At 41.9% G+C, this 19,733-nt stretch overlaps 1 protein-coding gene across 2 annotated transcripts in view; it reads right to left on the reverse strand.

Annotated features, from left to right (window-relative positions):
• The window catches only part of DACH2 (dachshund family transcription factor 2), a 248,579-nt gene extending 229,065 nt beyond the window's left edge, over window positions 1–19,514 (reverse strand). For both annotated transcript variants that reach the window (XM_017819636.1, XM_017819625.1), the window contains exon 1: window positions 19,027–19,514. In XM_017819636.1, the coding sequence (XP_017675125.1) occupies window positions 19,027–19,514 (488 nt within the window). The remainder of the gene's footprint in view (window positions 1–19,026) is intronic.
• Window positions 19,515–19,733: the final 219 nt, after the last annotated feature.

Here is a 19,733-nt window from a genome sequence, read left to right on the forward strand (position 1 = left end):
AGTTTCCAAGATGAAAGTGCCTCTCGAATCTACACAGTCACATTCCACTGTTCTGTTTTCTGTTTGTTCCACACACCTTCCCAAATAATTTCTAACAATTGCTTGCTAGGAATCACACTGCTGCAGGTTAAGGAATGCTAAAACAGGTAATATATATTGCTAAATATTCAGATACACATTTTTACAGGCAGGTTGCCTATACAGGTTTAGAGACACGAGTCTGATCTCAAAGGTAAAGAGACAAGATCTGGCTGTGATCTGTCTAATACCAGTGTTTTCTGAAGGAAGGTAACTACATAAAGAGCCCTCAGGCAATCTGTTTATATTTAAATGGATCCAAAGTTGATGTGCCCTGTTACTATTTCATCCCTGGCAGAGGGTTGGAAGCTCAGCAGCCGAGTAAATAGAAGCCACGTGTACCAGCACGCTCCACAAAGGGGAATAAATAAGTTCCCCTCCATAATGGGAAAGTTGAGGTGCCCTCACCACCCCCCAAACTATCACTGTGCCCACTGCCAAAATTAGACATTCATTTCCTGAGATATTAATAACAATATTAAGTGTCTTCTGCACACAGAGAACCACTAAATCATACCAACTACACAACTGGCCAAAGAACCCACTTGAAAAACATGAGATTAGCACTTCCCCAGCCCTGCTGGCCATGACACATGGCTGGTAACAAGGGTTTGTAAACATCAAAGCCTGCAGAAACAAGAACTTTTCCTAGAAAAGCATTAACCCACGTGTTTGTACAGCCCTGAAATCCCAACTTTACCTTCTTATGCTTCACTAATTACTTTAATGACTCCTTTTTTCTCCTGACTCTTAAAACAAGCAGAATATGGTCAAGAGAGATTAATTCAGCAGAATACACACTCCAAGGGTAACCTGTGTACAACCTCCACAGTTTAAAGGGGACATGCACATCCTCCCAGTATCCCCACTGTTTTTTTCCCCCCTCTCCACTTTCCCAGACTTTCATAGAGCTGTAATTTGAAAACCATTGCATATCCCAGCTTGAACAGCACTGAGTCATAGACAGTTAATCACAGGGCCACGGTAAAGGGAGTTGACCTCTTTAATGTTTGTAAGTCATCAAAAGTACAAGTTCAGCAATTTCTGAAAAACCAAGATCAAAGATTATAACTTTAAAGAAAGAGCAGAGCCATGGAAATACATTAAAATGATCACACAAGTATGCTCAGGGTGTCACTTCACACTCATGCACTATTAGGCTCTGGAAAAGAGATGAAGCAGTGTGTCCTACTGCTGTGGAAGTGGGAGACTATTGCTTTCATTTTATCAAACTCAAGTTTCACCCATATGGGTGAAGAAAGATTGGTCACATTTTTTCTTGTGAAGTCAAGGAAACCTGTCCAACAGGGCTTTATTCCATATTACCCACGACTCCAGAAACTGCACCCCATACACTGGAGCCTTGAATATCTAAATGTTCCACTATTTCTTAATATTTGCCAAAACCTCACTCCAATGACAGGATTATACATTTCTTCAAAAATATTCAATTACCCCAACCCCCATTGAGACTGCAGAAAGGAATTAATTTGGATTTCTGGACTAAATTCATTTGAAATTAGCAGCCAAATCAATAAGACCACTCCTCTGTAAGAACTCTCATTGCTCCCAAATGTCACAGTTGGTTTAGACCTTACCACTGAAACAGGAACTTGCTTTAAGATCATACTAGCGAAGGTGCATAATGGTTTAGTATTTTGTGTATTAACCTTCCTCCCTTTTACTTGGGTATAATCCTTTCCTTCATAAAGTAAAAGAGCAATTAGCAATGCTAATAACTGAAACACACTCGCCTCCACTTTCTCAGTATGCCATGCACGGTCAATAGGCAGCTTTGAGAACACACAGAGAGGTCAAAATTGGCTAAAAATCTCTCACATTTAAGAGACTTCACAATTTGAAAAGGCTGCTACATATTTTAGAGTCCATCATTTATCTCAGCAGAGAGAACTGGCCAGCACTTAAACCCACCAAGAGGAACTCAGGGGAGTAAACTTAAATGATTTAAAACTTTCTGAACACAAAGAAAAATCATGAGATGGCTCCACTACTGTATCTATCAATTGTGAAGTCTCAGAAGAATTCTTTCCAGTTCAACTTCTTCTAAGACCAACAACTTAATTCATAAAATGAGTGGCTATCTACCATCTGTTGTCACATGTCATTACTCAATGGCAACTGCCCAGAGCAGAGATAAGGAAAACATCTGAATGAGCAGCTGGGTGAGATAAAGCCCTGAGCATGTGCAGGCACAGCAAATAAGAGAGAGCTGAGTCCTTCCTACAGATCACCTTCTTCCAATCTGCCCAAGCCTAACAGGTGGGAAATGCAGGCCACAGATCCCAAGGGATTCCTCATTGATGCTACAACTTTAAAGATTATCATCTACAAATGGTATCTCAGCAAATGCCCATCTCGGACATCCTGACCTCAGTACCTCAGTCCTCCCAGAATAAAAGACCTCAGCCAAAAGCTACGAGGGTTGGGAAATTCAGCCACAGAAAGAACGGCAGCTGGATGTCCACCATGCTCTCCACTGAGCTATCACACATCATCAGCCTCTATCTCTTATTGTGGTATCTGGATCCAGCCAATCTAAAAGAAAAAAAAAATTAAGTAGTCTAGGACTATTTGCTCCTTAATTATCATAGAATCTCCCTCACTAAGAGGAAAACACTTCCGCTGGAAGCCTTCACTGCAATTTGAACCTCCAATGAATCCCAGAACCTTTTAAATTCCATAAGAAATCCTGTCTTTTTGAGTCTCCTGTAATTTTTAGAAAATATACTCAGACCTTGTGTCCTGGAATTAGTTACACACATGTTCTTGCCACAAATACTTCGTGCAAGAGCTCTTCAATAAGGTCTTCTCACCTTTCGAGAAGAATTTGGGGGGGATAATGATGAAAACACATGTAAAGACAGATGTGAACTGATTAAATTCAGTCCTATTGCTGGAAGGTACAGAAAGAAATGCAGCCTCCCCATCCATGAAGTGTTTATGAAAACATTCCACCAGCAATTTATGTGTGTGTCAGACAAATGGAAGCAGTGTCAGAACTTGCATCCTTTACGTTGAAACATCCAAAAACAACACAGAAAAGCCAAATCATCCACCTACCCCGGTCAGCATTTTAACTGCTTTCAAATTCCATCTGCTTAAGGGTTTTTTTCCCCTTTTTAAATCCCTGTCATACACCTAAGCGCTAACAAAAGGATTATTTTGACATCATTGCTTTTTGGCTTCTCGTGGGGGATCCCTACCTCTAATGAAAGTGTTTCACACCTTCTCCTCGGATTGTATCAGTAAACCTGTGTCTGACAGACACGGGAGCACGAGCCCTACACACAGGCAGGGAACCTGAGGTTCCTTAAGGAATGAGGCAGATGCTGTAAGACATTTTTGGGGAGTGTGGAACCCACTGCTTATCTACATATAGTATCCTACGAATTCATATACTCGCTCCATGAATTCTTTCTCACAAGGAATTGAGACATTTGTATATTCATACATTCATATACACAGGAATACCTGAAATTCCAGTTAGTCTCTAGAATATGCTTATTTTATTGGTACGCTGCATGCTACTTGTGCACAGTGAGTACATCAACAACTCAGTCAAGGGAAAATGAGAGTAAAGTACTACCAAACTCTGAGGGCTATCACCCAAATATGAGCTGGTTTGTTGTACCTCTGGCAAGAGTAATAACACACATAGTTTGAACCCACTGTGGGCAAGTGCTTTAAGCAGGAGGAGCTGCTTATAAAGGCACCACTCACAAAAAAACCAAACAAACAGAATTTGCTTACAGAGTAGGAAACAGAAACACAGTAAATCAGGCTATAAGCTCTTGGAGAGGTGAAGACATGATTCTTTTGTATAAATATGCTTAAAATATGAATTTATGATTATTGAAACATCTAAATTTAAGGGCTTTCAATCGTAACTGAAATGGAAACTCCCCAAACTTGGTATAGAACATGATCAAAAAGATGAGCACTTGCTTTACTTGGGCACTTGCATTTTTACATTAAAAAGCAATGTTTTTAGGTTTTTTTAACCAGTTGTTAAGTATTCAAAAAAGAGAGACTAAGATACATTAACAGAAATACCTGACAGGCTCAGGACATCTAGCAGTACAATGACAAGTACTTTTATAAAAAAACAAACTACAAATAAATGTGTTCTGTTTTTCAAACATTCTACCAGTGAAGCCAAATACAAAGACACTTGCACTATCTTGTTTACGAGAACTGGAAGATAAAGTACTAAGTGACTCAATTCTTGAACCTTAATAATTGAATTTAAAGTTAATATGGAAAATTATGGGCAAAGATTGGACAGAAGAATTATCCTCTTATGAAAAAACATCACTGAAGCAGGACTAGAAATAGCACAACAAGGCTTTATTATTGCTTTTTGAACGCATACACAGATTTATCTTGTACCACTACAGTACCTTCAGCAGTTTCATTGTCAGGTCCCATTTTCTGCTTCCTCCATTCTCCCCTTCTCCTGATTCAAAACCATCCCTTTAACACATCATTCCTAATTAGATGATTAGTGCTTGGAAGGGCAGGAGATAAGTCATTTGCATAATTTAATCATAAAAAGAAGTTAAAGATACAGATTTTGCTGTTCGTTTGTACAATTATCTTCACCAGCCTGGGGGGCTGAGATATTAATGTGATTAAACAGTATTTCTGCAAACAGGCAACTGTGTGTCCTCTATTAAAGCAGAGCTGGAGGCAAATGAAAAATTAATTTTAGAAGACAATCAATTTTATTCTACATGACTGTAATAAATAACAGCCCATCTGCAGACAAGTCATTAGGCCCTGGGAGGCTACATGTGTCACAAAGTCTAAATGACACACAAGGCCGAATTTTCCACCAAAACCAGAGTGAGCAATAAATAGTCCACCAAGGGCCATTCCCGTTCAAAGGGTGCAGAGGATTCCCAGAAAAGTCAGGTGCATGTGTGAAGTCCTAAGCACTGACCATCATTTCAACTTGTAGAGTATTCAGAAATTCAGGTACTTGGTGGTTTGCCCTTCACGTTTTCAGTCCTTTCTGAATTCTACGTGCAACAATAAATCAAGAGCTTACTAAATAAGCCAGGATGCTACTTATGATACTGTAAACTTCATGAAATGCACATGCTTATTAAATACATAATGATTATCAATTTACTACTTTTTAAACTGTTAAGATGCATAACACTGCTTTTCACTACTCTCTACACAGTCACCTCCACTTAGACTATTAAACTCCCCTCAACAAATAAAAATCTAGACAGTCGCAAATATATGAACTATGATTATGCTTAAGTAAGGATTTCTGAAGATCAGCAATGTAGAATATATGCAGAGTAATAAGTCCATAGTATTCACTCTACTGAAAATATTTTCCATTTATCACTGTCGGTACACACTTCCCTCAATGGAAAAAGGAGAATATTCCTATGCAAGTTTGCACAGACACCCTGTAACCCTTCAAAAGAGTTTACCAGGCAATGCAAGTATACATTTATTGGCTCTTCCTACTTCTAGTCTGTGTAGTGCCTTTTATTATAAGAATCCAAACACACAGGCTCTTTACTGGAATGGTTTGGGGTTCCAACACATACTTCCTCTATGTTTATTTCTTGTATGAGTATGACTTAAAAAAAAAAAAAACACAAACAAACCTATCCAAATGTGAGATTAGCTAAATACAACCGATTTCCCACTTCCAAATTCGCACAGAACATTTCCTGACGTGGACCAAGGCAATTCACAGATGGATTCCTGGATGTGCACTGAGGTTTGGACGCTTTCTGGGCCGGTGATCCAAAACCACTGAACCCAGTTGAAAGATTCTGGTCCTACAAGAGTTCCACTGCAGAATTTCACCTGCAATGAGGTCAAAAGGACAAAGCAATCTCCTCCTTCATGGAGATCCAAGCCCTTCGAGTTCATTCAGTCTCCTCTGCAGGACTGCACAGAAAGCAAGAGTTGGGTTCATTCCTGACCACTGCTATTTGTTTTAACACCCTCAACAGCATGGCAATGAATTGAACAGAAAAAACTCCTATCTGTTCAGAAAAAGGACAGTTGAAACCACAGTTTCAGAATGGGATATTGTGAAAAATCAACAGAAGGAAAAGGAAGTGTTGCCCACAGTCAGACAACAGAACTAAGACATCAACAGAAGCACTTAAATAAAACTGCCCTTTGCCAACCTGCTGCCTGTGGATTTGTTTACTATCACACAAGTTCTCATAGCACTAGACATCAAAGGGGATTATTTTAGAAACAATGTGACATCATCAGATAAACAACTTCATGTGCATAAGACGCTAAAAAGAGCTTCTAACCAAAAAGGAGAAAAGTGAACAGCAGCACCAAAAACCAACCAAACACCAGTATCAAAATATGGTCAAGAATCTTAAACTTCTTGAGTTAAAAGACACTTTTAAAACTTGAAAGATGACTCAAAGACCATTCAACACAGCAAATAAAACCTGTAAGTGGTGCCTGCTCTTTGGGTATTTAGTTATTCTGTTGTAATTGTGAATGACAGGTCAGTCTGGATGATGGGAAAAGTACCTGTGACAGCAAATGATGGGGGGAAATAATTGTCACAGAATAGGTCCATTCAGACCCTAATACAACACACCATTTAAACCAAATGCAGTGCTGGTAGAATAAGCCCCTCACCTGCCTTACCTGAGCAGCAGAGATGCTCATCCCTGCCAGGAATTTAAGGTCCTGTTAATAGCCAAGTTTAGAAAAACAACAAAAATATGGAGTTTATACTATCAGGAACTTCACATGAATGAATGAAAAAAAAAAATTCTTAAGAAGCATTTCTATCTGGATCAGAATACACCAGCATTAAGAACTCAACTGATCTTCATTAAGAGAATATGAGGTCTCAAAAATGTATTGAAAAAAATCCCATACTCTGAACTACTCTCACAATCAGTAAAGATGACCACAATAAATATGTCACCAATATTTTTTTTGGTTTGCTTCCTCACCAACATAAATACAGATTCTCTCAGTGTAATAAAGAGTTAATTTTTCAGTCAGTAAGATTAAAAGCTAAAATCATAAAACTTTAAGGACTAATAACTAAGATGGAACAGTTTGCTAGAGGGCTGCTGGTTAGGGGGTTGGAGTGGGACACAAAACTAAAACTTTGAAGAAAGCACATTAAAAAGGGCAAGGTAAGGAAATGACCAGAAACCCCTCTAGGTTGACATGAAAGAGAAGAAGACTTAGTTCATGAAACTGCAGAACAGAAACATTCCTGAGTTCCAGCAGGGAGAAACAGATTTGTTTGAACCAAAAATCAGTTTTGCAACAAATAAGGCAATTTATAAAAACAGAGCAGAAAGAAATGACAGTGATTCTGGTTCTGATGTGAGACAAGGAATCTTAGTTCCAGTGTAGGACAGCAGGATCAATTAACCCTCCTAAGCACTGCTGACTGTGAGAGTGAGTCAGGTTTGCAGCACATTACAGCAAGAATTCTGGCCAAACCCTTTCTGAGATGTTCAACTCAAGGTACTTTGATAAATCACCAATCAGACACATGAACTGCCATATAAAAAAACCCCTATTTACAAATAAAGCTTTACAAGGCAAAAACTCCCCAAACCTACAAATACATCTTCCAGCAACAAGCTCGTACAAGAGAGGGAAGAGAACACAGAGTTCATTACCTCGGGTCCTGTTTCAGGATCCACACTCTGCTCTCCTCTGACTACCAGCATTTTACTACCTGGCTCACTTTCAGTCTTTCGAGGGGAGAGAGTTTGGAGGAGAGGTTTTGTTTTTTCTTTTTTAAACATGTATTTTAGGTCTCACTGGAACGACTTGACTTTTTTCCTACTTCTATTTTTCAGTATTATCTCAGAAGCTCTTTAGAAAATTGCCCTCCTTCAGCACACAACAACATTTTGAAGTAGGAGAGGAGAGCAGGCAGCTGCAGACACCTGCGGCAGCGAGGAGAGATGCCTTCATCAGCCTCAAAAAACAACAGGGATAAGGTTTCACAGACACAGGACATTCTCTGATTAACTGTCATCAAAACAGACTATGAGCTAGCACAGAAAACTCGTACTAGGCAAAAACTGCTACATGTGTAAGAAAAAGCATCATGTATAATATTTTAAATATACTGATTAGAGGTTCTAAATGAAGCTCAAAGTATTTTTCTTCTTTTAACTAGCTTTATCTTCTTAATTAGCAACTCTTAAATTACTGTAACGTACAAGTAACTAAATCCCCCTACTGGCACAACGGCTGTGCCAGGAGCTTTCTTACAGCCACCTTTTTTATTTTTTTAATTACAAATATACAAGAAGCAGTGGGGAATAAGACAAATCTACTCCTCGGCACACACACAGGATTTCAGGAAATCATTTGAGAGACAGAGATGGCACAACCTGAACATGATATGGTTGATTCCATAGGGACCACGGCAGGGGCTGCCTGAGACACCTACTCCCAGCTCCAACAACTCCCACATCATCCAGCCATTCCAATAAAATCTTCCTTCCACAGCACAGTTATTTCTATTCTGCAAAGTGGTTGCCCAGAAAGGCTGGGAGTCACAATCCCTGGAACTACTTAAAATCTATGAGCTGACAGCTCTGAACAACCAGCTCTGCCTGACCCTGCTCACAGAGGAATTGGTCCAGATCACGGAATCCCACAACAGTTTGGTTGAAAGGGACCTTAAAGATCATCTCATTCCACCTCCTGCCATGGGCAGGGACACCTTCCACTAGACCACACTGTTCCAAGCCCTGTCCAACCTGGCCTTGGACACTTCCAGGGATGGGGTAGCCACAGCTTCTCTGGACAATCTGTGCCAGGGTCTCACCACCCTCACAGGGAGGAATTCCTTCCCAATATCCCATCTAACCCTGCTCTCTGGCAGTGAGAAGCCATTCCCCCTTGTCCTGTCACTCCAGACTCTTGTCCAAAGTCCCTCTCCAGCTCTCCTGGAGCCCCTTTAGCCCCTGGAAAGGGCTCTCAGGTCTCCCTGGAGCCTTCTCTTCTCCAGGTGAACACCCCCAGCTCTCTCAGCGTGGCTCCAGAGCAGAGGGGCTCCAGCCCTTGGAGCATCTTTGTGTTCTCCTCTGGACTCGCTCCAGGTCCTTCTTTTGCTGGGGCCCCAGAGCTGGAGGCAGCACTGCAGGTGGGGTCTCAGGAGAGTGACACGGAGCTGGAGAAGCATCTCCCTCGATCTGCTGGCCACAGTTCTCTGATGCAGCCCAGCACACGGGGGGTTTCTGGGCTGCCAGAAACATTGTTGGGTCATGTGGAGCTTCTCAGGCACCAACATCCCCAAGGTTTCCTCCTCAGAGCTGCTCTCCATCCATTCTCAGGCACCAACATCCCCAAGGTTTCCTCCTCAGAGCTGCTCTCCATCCGTTCTCAGGCAGCAACACCCCCAAGGTTTCCTCCTCAGAGCTGCTCTCCATCCGTTCTCCACCCAGCCTGTGTTTGGGATTGCCCTGACCAGGCACAGGAACTTGCCCGTGGCTTTGTCAGACTTCATGAGGTTTGCACAGTCTCACCTTTCCCGCCTGTCCAGGCCCCTCTGGATCCACTTTTTCCCCTCCAGCGTGTGACAGCACCACCCAGCCTGGGGCTGTCAGCAAACCATCCTGAGGATGCCCCCAGTCCCACTGGCCATGGCACTGGTAGATGTTAAACAAAGCCAGTCCCAACCCCAACCCCTGAGGGCCCCACTCCTCCCTGGTCACCACTTGGGTACCGAGCTGTTCACCACAGCTCCGAGTGTCACCATCCAGCCAATTCCTCACCCACCTAGTGGTCCATCCATCAAATCCACATCTCTCCAGTTTAGAGGCAGGGATAGCCATGATCCAGGTGCACCAAGACGACCTCAAGAGTGCTGACCTCAGCAATTCTGCGACTGCAGAACATGTCAGATTTGGAACCCTGTACACATACAGCGTGAAATAATTTTGATTAACTTTTTTAACTAAAAAGTGTTCTGTTTAAGCAGGTTTGGAAACAGGAGAGAAAAATGACTCAGAGTTCTGCTGATTTAAGGTACCACAAGGGCATCCCAGGCTAAAAGTTCTCTTGCCACAGATTGAACAGAAATCAAATTACAATCTGAGAATGTTACTCACTTACACGGCTGTGAGAAGTATAAAAAAAAATTAAAGACTTTTAGTCAGGACACCAAGATGGCTCCTAGAGCCCTGTCAGTTCATTTAGCAAATTTAGTTCACGTCCATAGCAAATGCAATTTAAAATAAATTTCTGGATCATTCCAAATCCTCTCTCTCTTATAAATATCTATAGCAAATTTTCAAAAAAATCAAAGTTGATTTCCATGGCTAGAGAGGCACTTTGGAAAAACTCAGAAATTTAAATTGCATTATAAATACATATACTTGTATGTATGTAAATATTATTATTACACAACATGTGTATAGGTATATAGTAACTGCATAAATCCTACATTAAATCTAACTTCCACTTTTAATCGGTGGAGTAGTTGAAATGTGTTATCTGATGGAATATAAAAACTGTGATCACAGGAGCCTATGGCTGGGGACAACAGTGAGGAAGATGAACACTAAATGCGAAACATTGTGGAAAAACAGCATTGAGACTCCTTCAACTCAAAATCAGAGCTACTTCTGCTCAAAATATTGTCAAAATACTACCAGAGACAAAAGGAATGCAGAGGTGGCATTCCAAGGGGGAAGCACAACCTCCTGGCAAGGAGCACATTTCTTTCTCTGAGCACAGGAAACCCTCGACAGTCCCAAAGCTGGTGAGATGTGTCGGGTTGAGTCTTGAATAGAACAACTGCAAGTGCCCTGATGATGCACAACATGACATATTTCAGTGCATTTGAGTCATAACCAGCACTTACTTTCAGACCAAATAAAGAGGTAACATCTTGATTCTGAAAACATACTTTTCCTCCAAAACCCCCAAAGTAATTTTTCCCGTGTTTCTCCCTATTTAACCATCAGATATTCAAGGAAAATAATCTGTTTTATAGAAAGAGCAGAGGCAAAAAAATAAATAAATAAAAATCATTACAGGAGGTGACCTCAAAATTCCAGGTCTACCCTACACTTTGTATGTCACACATAAGTACACAAATGTTAAGTGCAACTGAACCGTTGAACCAAAGTGGAAAAATATTTCAAAATACTTAAGATTTTCACCTGATTCACTGATATGATACATCACAGAAGGTACCCAGCTCAAGAAGGACAGAAAAAAAAGTTGAATTGCAGGGAAAATTCTGAAGGAACATCTATTAAGGATCTTTTCAATACTTACATTCCTATTGTATACTGTAAAATGCATTTCAATACTTCGGTACTATGTGCCAAATCCTTAACTAATCCTGTCACTAGAAACCTTCAATTAATGGCAATATTAATGGAGCTTTATGTAGCATAGATAATAAACCAGATGCATAATACAGCAAGATACCTCAAGTTTTACACATTACTAGTAAAAAGCCCATTAATAAAGAATAATCCAATAAAAGCTCTGTTTGCCGTGGCATTACCATACTTTTTAGTGTAAGAAAAAAAAGAGTCTCCCTCTTAAATAACTATTAAATGCTTGGGGTTCTAACATATTGCTGCAAGCTATAATGGTTATAACTGTTAATCCAATACACCTTTTATACAAACCCATAAACACACGAGTGGAAAAATAGCACAGATGTTCATCTCTAATGCAATTTCCATCCAATTTCCTAAGTGCAGTCCCTGTGTGCAAACTAGCTTAACGTTATGTTTAGCTTGCAAATTCTTTTAATAAATAATGAATGCAATAAAACTGGTAGATCAATGGCAAGCTGAGAAATCATAAAAAAGCCTTTTGTGCTCGTGCTGTTGCCGATTTCAAACTTTAATCCAGCGACAGATCAATACTACTTTTTCTTTTTAACCCATCCCATAGATAGCAGGCAGACTGCATGTAGGTTAAATGCTGGTACCAGATATCAATTTCCAGAAACTTGATAACATCAGACACAATTGCAATTGAACATTTTATACCTTATCATATGAACAATATACACTGCTGAACATCACACCTGAAGCCACTGTACAGTAATAAAGTCGGCGCTTTAATTGGGTTCAGTTCTCACTTTTTGGAGAGGAGGTTATTTGTGAGGGAGTCAAGAAAGGCTCTGACACAATCTATTTTAATGAGCAAAATGGGCTCAGCAGGTCAAGATGTACTGACAAGGAAATATAATCTCCCCACGCCTGCCAGTGACAATAAACTTTATATGCACACACAAAACAACAACATGGCTGCGCTGCCAAAAATAAAGGAAAGCAAACAAATTTCTGGTTTACAGGACTAGGATATTGGAACCTTCTGGGGCAGGTATCAAAGTGCATTAGTTAGTAGGTATCAGTGTTTCTTACTGGAGGCTGGAAAGTAGAGTGTGAGGGGAAACCCTATTACTGAGTCCCTTTGGGTAACCCTGCTTTTCCAAGAGGGAACAAAGATCAAAAGCGTGTACCCCGAGGGACAGTTCTAATATCAAGCAGGATAAACCTAAATCACTAAGAATCAGTACTAACTAACACACTTGTGCTTGGGAATGCAGGGTTAACTGTAACCCATAAAAACCCTGCCTTGGCTCACACCAAAGGAACACACCACAGACAGCAGGAACTCTGAAACAGCCTCGTTATGTTTGGGTTTGTTATTCGTGTTGTTTATGTAAATAATCATTAAAATTATGCATTTCCATACACCCACAGGCTTTTATTACACTGATAATCACACGAAGGACTTGCAAAAGAAACCAGACGGGAACGTCCTAGGTATTTTAAAGATCTGGATAATTTTGTTCCCAACTCCAGAAAATCCAAAATTCTGATTTCTAGAAAAGGCACAAAAGGGATTAAAGATCTCACGTTCAGGAAGTACAAGATCAGACCCAAAATGGCAGTAACACATAATTCCTTCAAATGAAAATTTTCAGTAAATATGTCCCACCTGTGAGGAGAAGGGCTCAGACCCTAGAAACATTTCTAAGTTCTTTGCCCTTGTTCTGGCAAACTGCCCCTGGCATGAAAGGGAGGTTCACCTCAGCAAAGTCAAAACAGGGACTTTACAGCCCAGATTTCAACCCCTTTTTAATATTGATCCTGACAAACAGCCTTTACACGAGGCCAATTCCAGCCTGTAAGCGAGGAAATAGGGCAGTTCTTCAAAACAGCTCACGCAGCTCATTGAAATATTTTCTGCAAAACTGCTACAGTAGGTAGAGACCAGTTTCTCACTCCAAGGCCACTGAAATACCACAAAACATGATCCTCTAATTCAGTGTTTTTTCCTGTGCTCCTCAGTCCCACCAAAGCTGATTTTCACTGCCTTTAAAAGCAGTGCCCAACCAGAGGCTGCGTGTGCAGCCCCAGCCCCAGCGTGAGAATAACTCCCCATCCCCAGAGCTGGTCCCTTCTGGAGCCTTTCTTAGCATAATGCTATTGCCACACATTGATATATTGGTGAGAGAAAGGCAAATATAACAATGCTAAAGCTTAAACTCATTTGAATAAACTGTGAATTTCTATTACATATATTGTTTCCTTTATCAAATTGGAACTACTGGAGCAAGAATACCAAGAATGCCAACATAAATCTAGATCTGTTACAGCCAGTTTCTCCAATTTATTCTCAGAAGCCTTAATGACAAAAAGTCAAAGTTCTTCTGTTCGGGGGAGAGATTAGAAAAAGGAACACTCCTGATAGTTTTTAAAATTAAAATAAAAGCGTCGCAGAAATCAGGTTTAACAAAATGACTGCATCAAAATCCTGTTTTATCCTCTGAAGAAAAAACAAAGACCACGAGTGGTTTAATAAACTCTACTGAATAAAGCCAATAAAGACTGTGTATAGCCTACGTGGGAAATAGATCTTCACTATTCACGGCAGAGTCCTTTACACTTTGTGCAATGTTTCCTAGAATTTAAAACTGTTCCACAAAGACACATTCCAGCCTTCTTTATGATTTGTGCTCCACAGGTTCTGCTCCAAGATAATGGATACCAGACTGAACCGATCCAAAATTAACGGTGACCAGCAACTTTTCTAACATATCTGCCCTTAAATGTTAAGTAGGAACAGAAACATAATAAATAAGTACTTCAAATCTAACAGATGTTGAATCCAGACATATTTAGCTTTAAAAGAAAATTATTAATGAGGTAAAAAAAAAACTCCAACCAAAAAAAAGAGAAAAAGCCTTACTTCAGCCTGTAATCAATTTGGACACAATGATATTCTATTTATAGCAACACTTTTAACATGTTCTAGTCTTATATTATTTATTCGGATCATTCCTATTACAATGAAATATTAATGCTGAGAAAGTGGTTACTCTATTAAGGAGCTATCCTATGTTTAGATTTTAATATTGATCTCCACTATTTGGGAATAATTAATCATTCTCTAAGAACCTGCATTTGCCTGACTTTGTGTTATAATACGATGAGAAGTTTAGCATCTTCCCCCACAACGATGCCACGATCAAATTTATATTTTGACCTATTCCTAAAGGCAATTTAGTTATTCCAACAGAAGGGGAAAAGGGGATACCGCCACTTTAAAAGCTTCAATCTCTTTGACATTGCTGGCAGTGTATGGGAACATTAATGCATCTGTCATGATAACAAGCTAAGAATAACATCTAGACATCAAACCGAGCAGAGAATCCATCTGAAGTGATTCATTCAGATCTGTCTCATTGATTTATTAAACACAGGGCAACATCTGCAGCCTCACAGAGCCGCTTGGCAAAATTAATGCAAGATCAATTCAAATGGAAAAAAGTGCAAAAGAGATAAATCAAAACACAATTTGCATGCAGTTCCACAATCAGGCTTATTGGGTGCAAATGCTCAATTTTCCTCCCAAAGCAAATGAGTTTAAATGTTGTTTTATCTTCGTAGAATTGTGTGATTTGAAGTGACAGTGAAGAGTTCTGCAGGTTGAAATGGTGAAAAGAAAAAAAGGAGAAGAAATGCTTGCAAAGACCTTTTGAATATGCAACAAGAATATCATTAATACCTAATTGTTTAGCTTTTTTGTCTTTGCTACAAAAACACAGTATTTTTCAGTTGTAGAAGTCTCAGTAGAAAATTACATATGTATTATGCATATCCACATGCAGGAAACACACAAATACTCCATTTTTGAGGAAAAGCAAGTTACACTTCAAATGGGGAGAGCTCTAGTGCTACGAAGAAAGAAGGGAATTTTAATCAAGGGTTCTCCACATTAGATATGCATCTGATGAAAATATTCAAGCATTTTAGGAGTTTTGAACAAGGACAGACTTTCAAGGCGTCCAGAAAGAAAGAGGGATTTTTCCAAAAGTGTGGCTACTCTGCTCGGAAAATGGGAAAATTCCTTTCTGCACCTCAAGCAGAATCCACTATGCTACTGATCTCCCTCCAGAGTATTTGAAGGGAGCCTCCTCTCCAAGGAAGAGAAGCAAACTGAGCAACTGAGCTTTATTTATTTTAAAATGCTAGCACCTCCAAAATTCACAAGTTTGGCCAAGTCTGAATGTGTGCTAAATATTTACTTGGTCAAAGAAGTTTATGTATAATCAGATGTCCACAATGGCTATCAATATACAGGAAGCTCTGGGCAAAGCTGCACGACTGGATTGCTTTAATTATAATCTTGACATCAGTCTCCTAATAAAAGACAGAGTATTGCTGACTATAAGGTACCTTTTAATAGACAACATGACTAGACTCTCCTAATCCCGTAAAATAAAATGTCTGCATTTACTGCTTAAATTAATTCCTAAAGCCTTTTATTGTTTGTGAATAGCCAAAGCAGTACAAAATATTAGCATAACTGGATACTTTAAATCATTAAAAATACACCATGCACTGAAATGCTGTTTTCTGGAAAGTATTCTGACTATTCACTGAATAATCCAGACCAACATTATGCTTTTTCAGTGGCCAGCAGCATCCACCAAATACAGAACCCTGTAGAAGAGGGTATATGATCGTACTCATATAATCCTATTTTTAAAGACTGACATATTTACAATCATAAGTATGCTCTCGCTACAGTTTTAAATTTCATTTTTAAATAAACCCTCATTACAGTTTTTTTTATTTTAAGGAAATGTTATGCTTTACTACCAAATTTAAGCATGTGTCCCTAATTTAAGTAATCTTGTAAGGTATTGCCAATCAGGAGCCAGATTTTGTCAAGATGTTGTACTCACTACTCACTGGAAGGTACGACCTGGAATGAAATGAACAGTTAGTTTCAGTTTTACAAGCCTTGCTTCCCAATTAGACTGCACGATGATGGCTAAACATTGCACGAACATTTTGTTTACATGTGAATGAAAAATTAAACAGTAAATGTGAACGTACTAAAAAAATCACTCAGGTCAAAGCCACTGGATACAGGTAACTGCTGTTACACACAGAACACAAACACTCCAAACAACTTTCGCTGATGGGGGTATTTCTCTGCAGACAAACTCAATTTAAAAAAAAAAAAAGGGCAATAGAGTAAGCAGGGGAAACAGAATTTATCTTTTTTTCAGTTATACATAATTGACGGTTTGCATTCCAATTAAAAAAAAGCTACAAGTGTACACTAACGTAAGACATGCTGACTTTTAGAAGTCAACTAACAGTGAAAATAATGATACCCAGCGTTTCTTATTGCTTTTTCTGGCAGCTCGTGAGTTTAATGCACTATTTGTACAGTATCCAAATGCATACATACAAATCCCCAGAAATTAAAAAAATATTTATTACCAAAGCAACACAATATTCCTAGCTGAAAGTAATGCTTCTGAAGATCACGTTTTTCCAAGTGTTTACTTTCCAGGTACAGAACTAAACCCTGTGTGCACGGCTTTAACAGTTCTACTACATCTGATTTGTTTGGTAACACCGCAGTGCTTCCCAGGTCACTTCACAGCAAACACAAATAATTAGATTACTCGTGCATTTAGCTGTTTTTATCCACCATTCTCTCCAGTAAGTATGGACTGATCAAGGGGAAATAACAATCTGTAAGTAAAATGACGTATGAAAAGCATTCAATTAGCATGATGGAACACAATTAACGTTAAGTCACAAGCCCTGAGCGAAGTTTCAGGTGTGCTGGTAACACTCCTCATGCTTCACACCTGAAACATCGAATGCAAAACACATGGGTATTAGCAGGTTCCTGGAACCAGTGGCGCTTCCATGAGACATAAACAAAGGCTGAGTGACGGTTTCAGTAAATATTTGGGGAAATGCGCCAGGATTTGTTTTTCCTTAACAGGTAAAAATACGATGTTTTCAAAACAGGGTAGGGAGAGCTTGTGCTTAAGCACATTCAACACGTGTGTTCCTCAGCTGAGAGCTCTGGCTCCGCTCAGACACATCCCTGCCCTGGTAGAGCCCCCTCACACTGCTCCTGCCTTATCTCCAGCCTTTGGCCTGGGCTCTGTTCCACTGACTGCTCCTTTCAGACTCCCTAGAGCATCCCTTGGCTCCTCACCTGCCTCCCTCCCCACTGCTCCCTGCCTTACCTATTCCCTCATCCTATCACAGCCAGAAGTCTTCGTCAGAGGGGAAAAAAAACAAGAGTTGTGAAACACAGGTTTTAAATATTTACCACTTCAGCATTTCCAGATCTTAAATCACTGGTTGTAAGGAGAGAAGAAACCATCAGATTGTATCTACAGGCTGTATCATCAAATCAGATCCTGTACTTCCCTGAGGGAAAACTTTGGCATGATCACAGAAATCAAGGAGATGTGTTTCTTTAATCGTCAGCTTTCGTGCTAGTCGAGTTTCAGAAACATTTCAGAGAAGCATTTACATGTTAAACGTGTCCCTGAGTAATTAAATGTATTCGAATATTATTAATTGAAGTCTCAGAGCTTACTTATAAACCCATCACTTGAATAAAGCAGTAGGTGTGATGTCACCGAGGTGCCTGACATTGAAATGGGCAGCGGGAGAAGGAGTTACAGAAACAGAACAGGAGCAAGAAAAGAAACACATAGTTCGTATTAATATATCTAGCAATTAAATGCATCTCTAAAACGACACCTGCAATATAAAATGATTTGAAACAAAGGAAATACTGCAATCAAAAACGGACGCCCAGTCTGCTCCTACTTCAGCTCACAGCGGCGAGAGCAGGATCAGGCCCCAAATTAGCAAGAAATCAAGTTGTTATTAAAAAACACCCACGTTCAGTGCTGAGCAATTCGTGACATAAACCCCAAAGTTACTGAAGATTTGCACGCTGCAGGTCGGATATCGCACCCAAAGCTCTCTGAAAGCTCTGCACAGAAAGTTTGCTGCCACAGAAAGCAGGAGCACGCCGGCAGGGAAATGTTTCCGAGGAAGTCCCTCGCCAACTGCTGAACCAGGGAATGTCATCCCCAAACTCCCTGCCTTCCACTCTGCCCCACGGCACCAGCGTTTCCACCGAGCCCCGAGAGGGTTTTGTGTTTATTTAGATCATTATCATGTCTAAAGGCAGCAGCCGGGAGGTCACAGAGCAGGACTGTAACCCCGGCTCTGCAGGACCCAGCGGGGATCTCCGGGCTCGGCAGGGCCGGGGCTGCGGCCGCTCCGGAGCTCGGACCGAGCGGTTCCAGCCCTGCCCGGGGCACCGCCGAGCGACGGGTCCCGGGCGGAGCCGCGACTTCCAGAGGAGGAAAAACAGCGGAGAAAACTTTCCGCTTTGTTTTTTTTCGAGGAGTTGTCTTCGGGAACTACCCCTGGGGAAAAGTTTGGAGCCCAGCGCGGAGCCGCTCCGCCGCCCGGCGCTCCCGGCACCGCGGGGCTCCGGGAAGCCGGGAAAGTTTTCCACGCCGGCCCCGCCGCCCCCGGCCCCGCTCCCCCGCATCCCCCCGGTGCCCCCGCACCCCTCACACGACCCCAGCGCCGCGGGGCGTGCGCTCACCTCGCGTTGGTGCAGTCGTTGTACAAAGTTTCGAAGTCCTTCCTGGTGATGAGCTTGCAGCGGTTGACGCCGGGCTGGATGGCCCCCAGCCCGCGCAGGATGCGGACCTGCTCCACCGTGCACACCACGGGCGATATATCCAGGCGCTTCAGCTTCGTGTAGACCGTGTGCAGCCCTCCCACCAGGTGCTTGAGGAAGAGATCAAAGACCTGCGGCAGGCAGATCAGCTCCTGCCCCTCCACGAGGAACGAGGCCACCTTCACCCCGTGCAGGTCGACCATCTTACACTCGTTGCCGCCGCCGCCGCCGCCGCCCGCGCCGGCCCCGCCGCCGCCGGCCGAGAGGAAAGTGTTGACGAGGCTGTTGGTGAGACGCGGGGACTCCGCGGGGCTGGAGTACAGCGGGTCCGCCCGGAACAAGCCCGCCGAGCCCCCCGCGCCGCCGCCGCTGGAAGTGGCGGCGATGACGGGCGGCGCGGACACCGCCATGGCCGGCGCGGCTCCCGCGGCTGCTTCAGCCCCGCGCTGCGCTCCGCGCGGAGCCGCCGAGCCGCCCGCACGCAGCGCCCAGACCCCTCCCCAGCGCCGCCGGGGGAGACTGACGGCGCCCTCCAGCCAATGCGCCCCGCCCGCCGCCGGCACCGCCGCCGCCAGTGGCTGCGGGCGCGGGCGGGGCGGGGCAGCGCCGGCCCGCACCTGGGGCGGGGG

Source organism: Lepidothrix coronata, unplaced genomic scaffold, assembly GCF_001604755.1.
Source record: "Lepidothrix coronata isolate B3197 unplaced genomic scaffold, Lepidothrix_coronata-1.0 Scaffold2, whole genome shotgun sequence".
In the NCBI taxonomy this organism is placed as follows: Eukaryota; Metazoa; Chordata; class Aves; order Passeriformes; family Pipridae; genus Lepidothrix; species Lepidothrix coronata.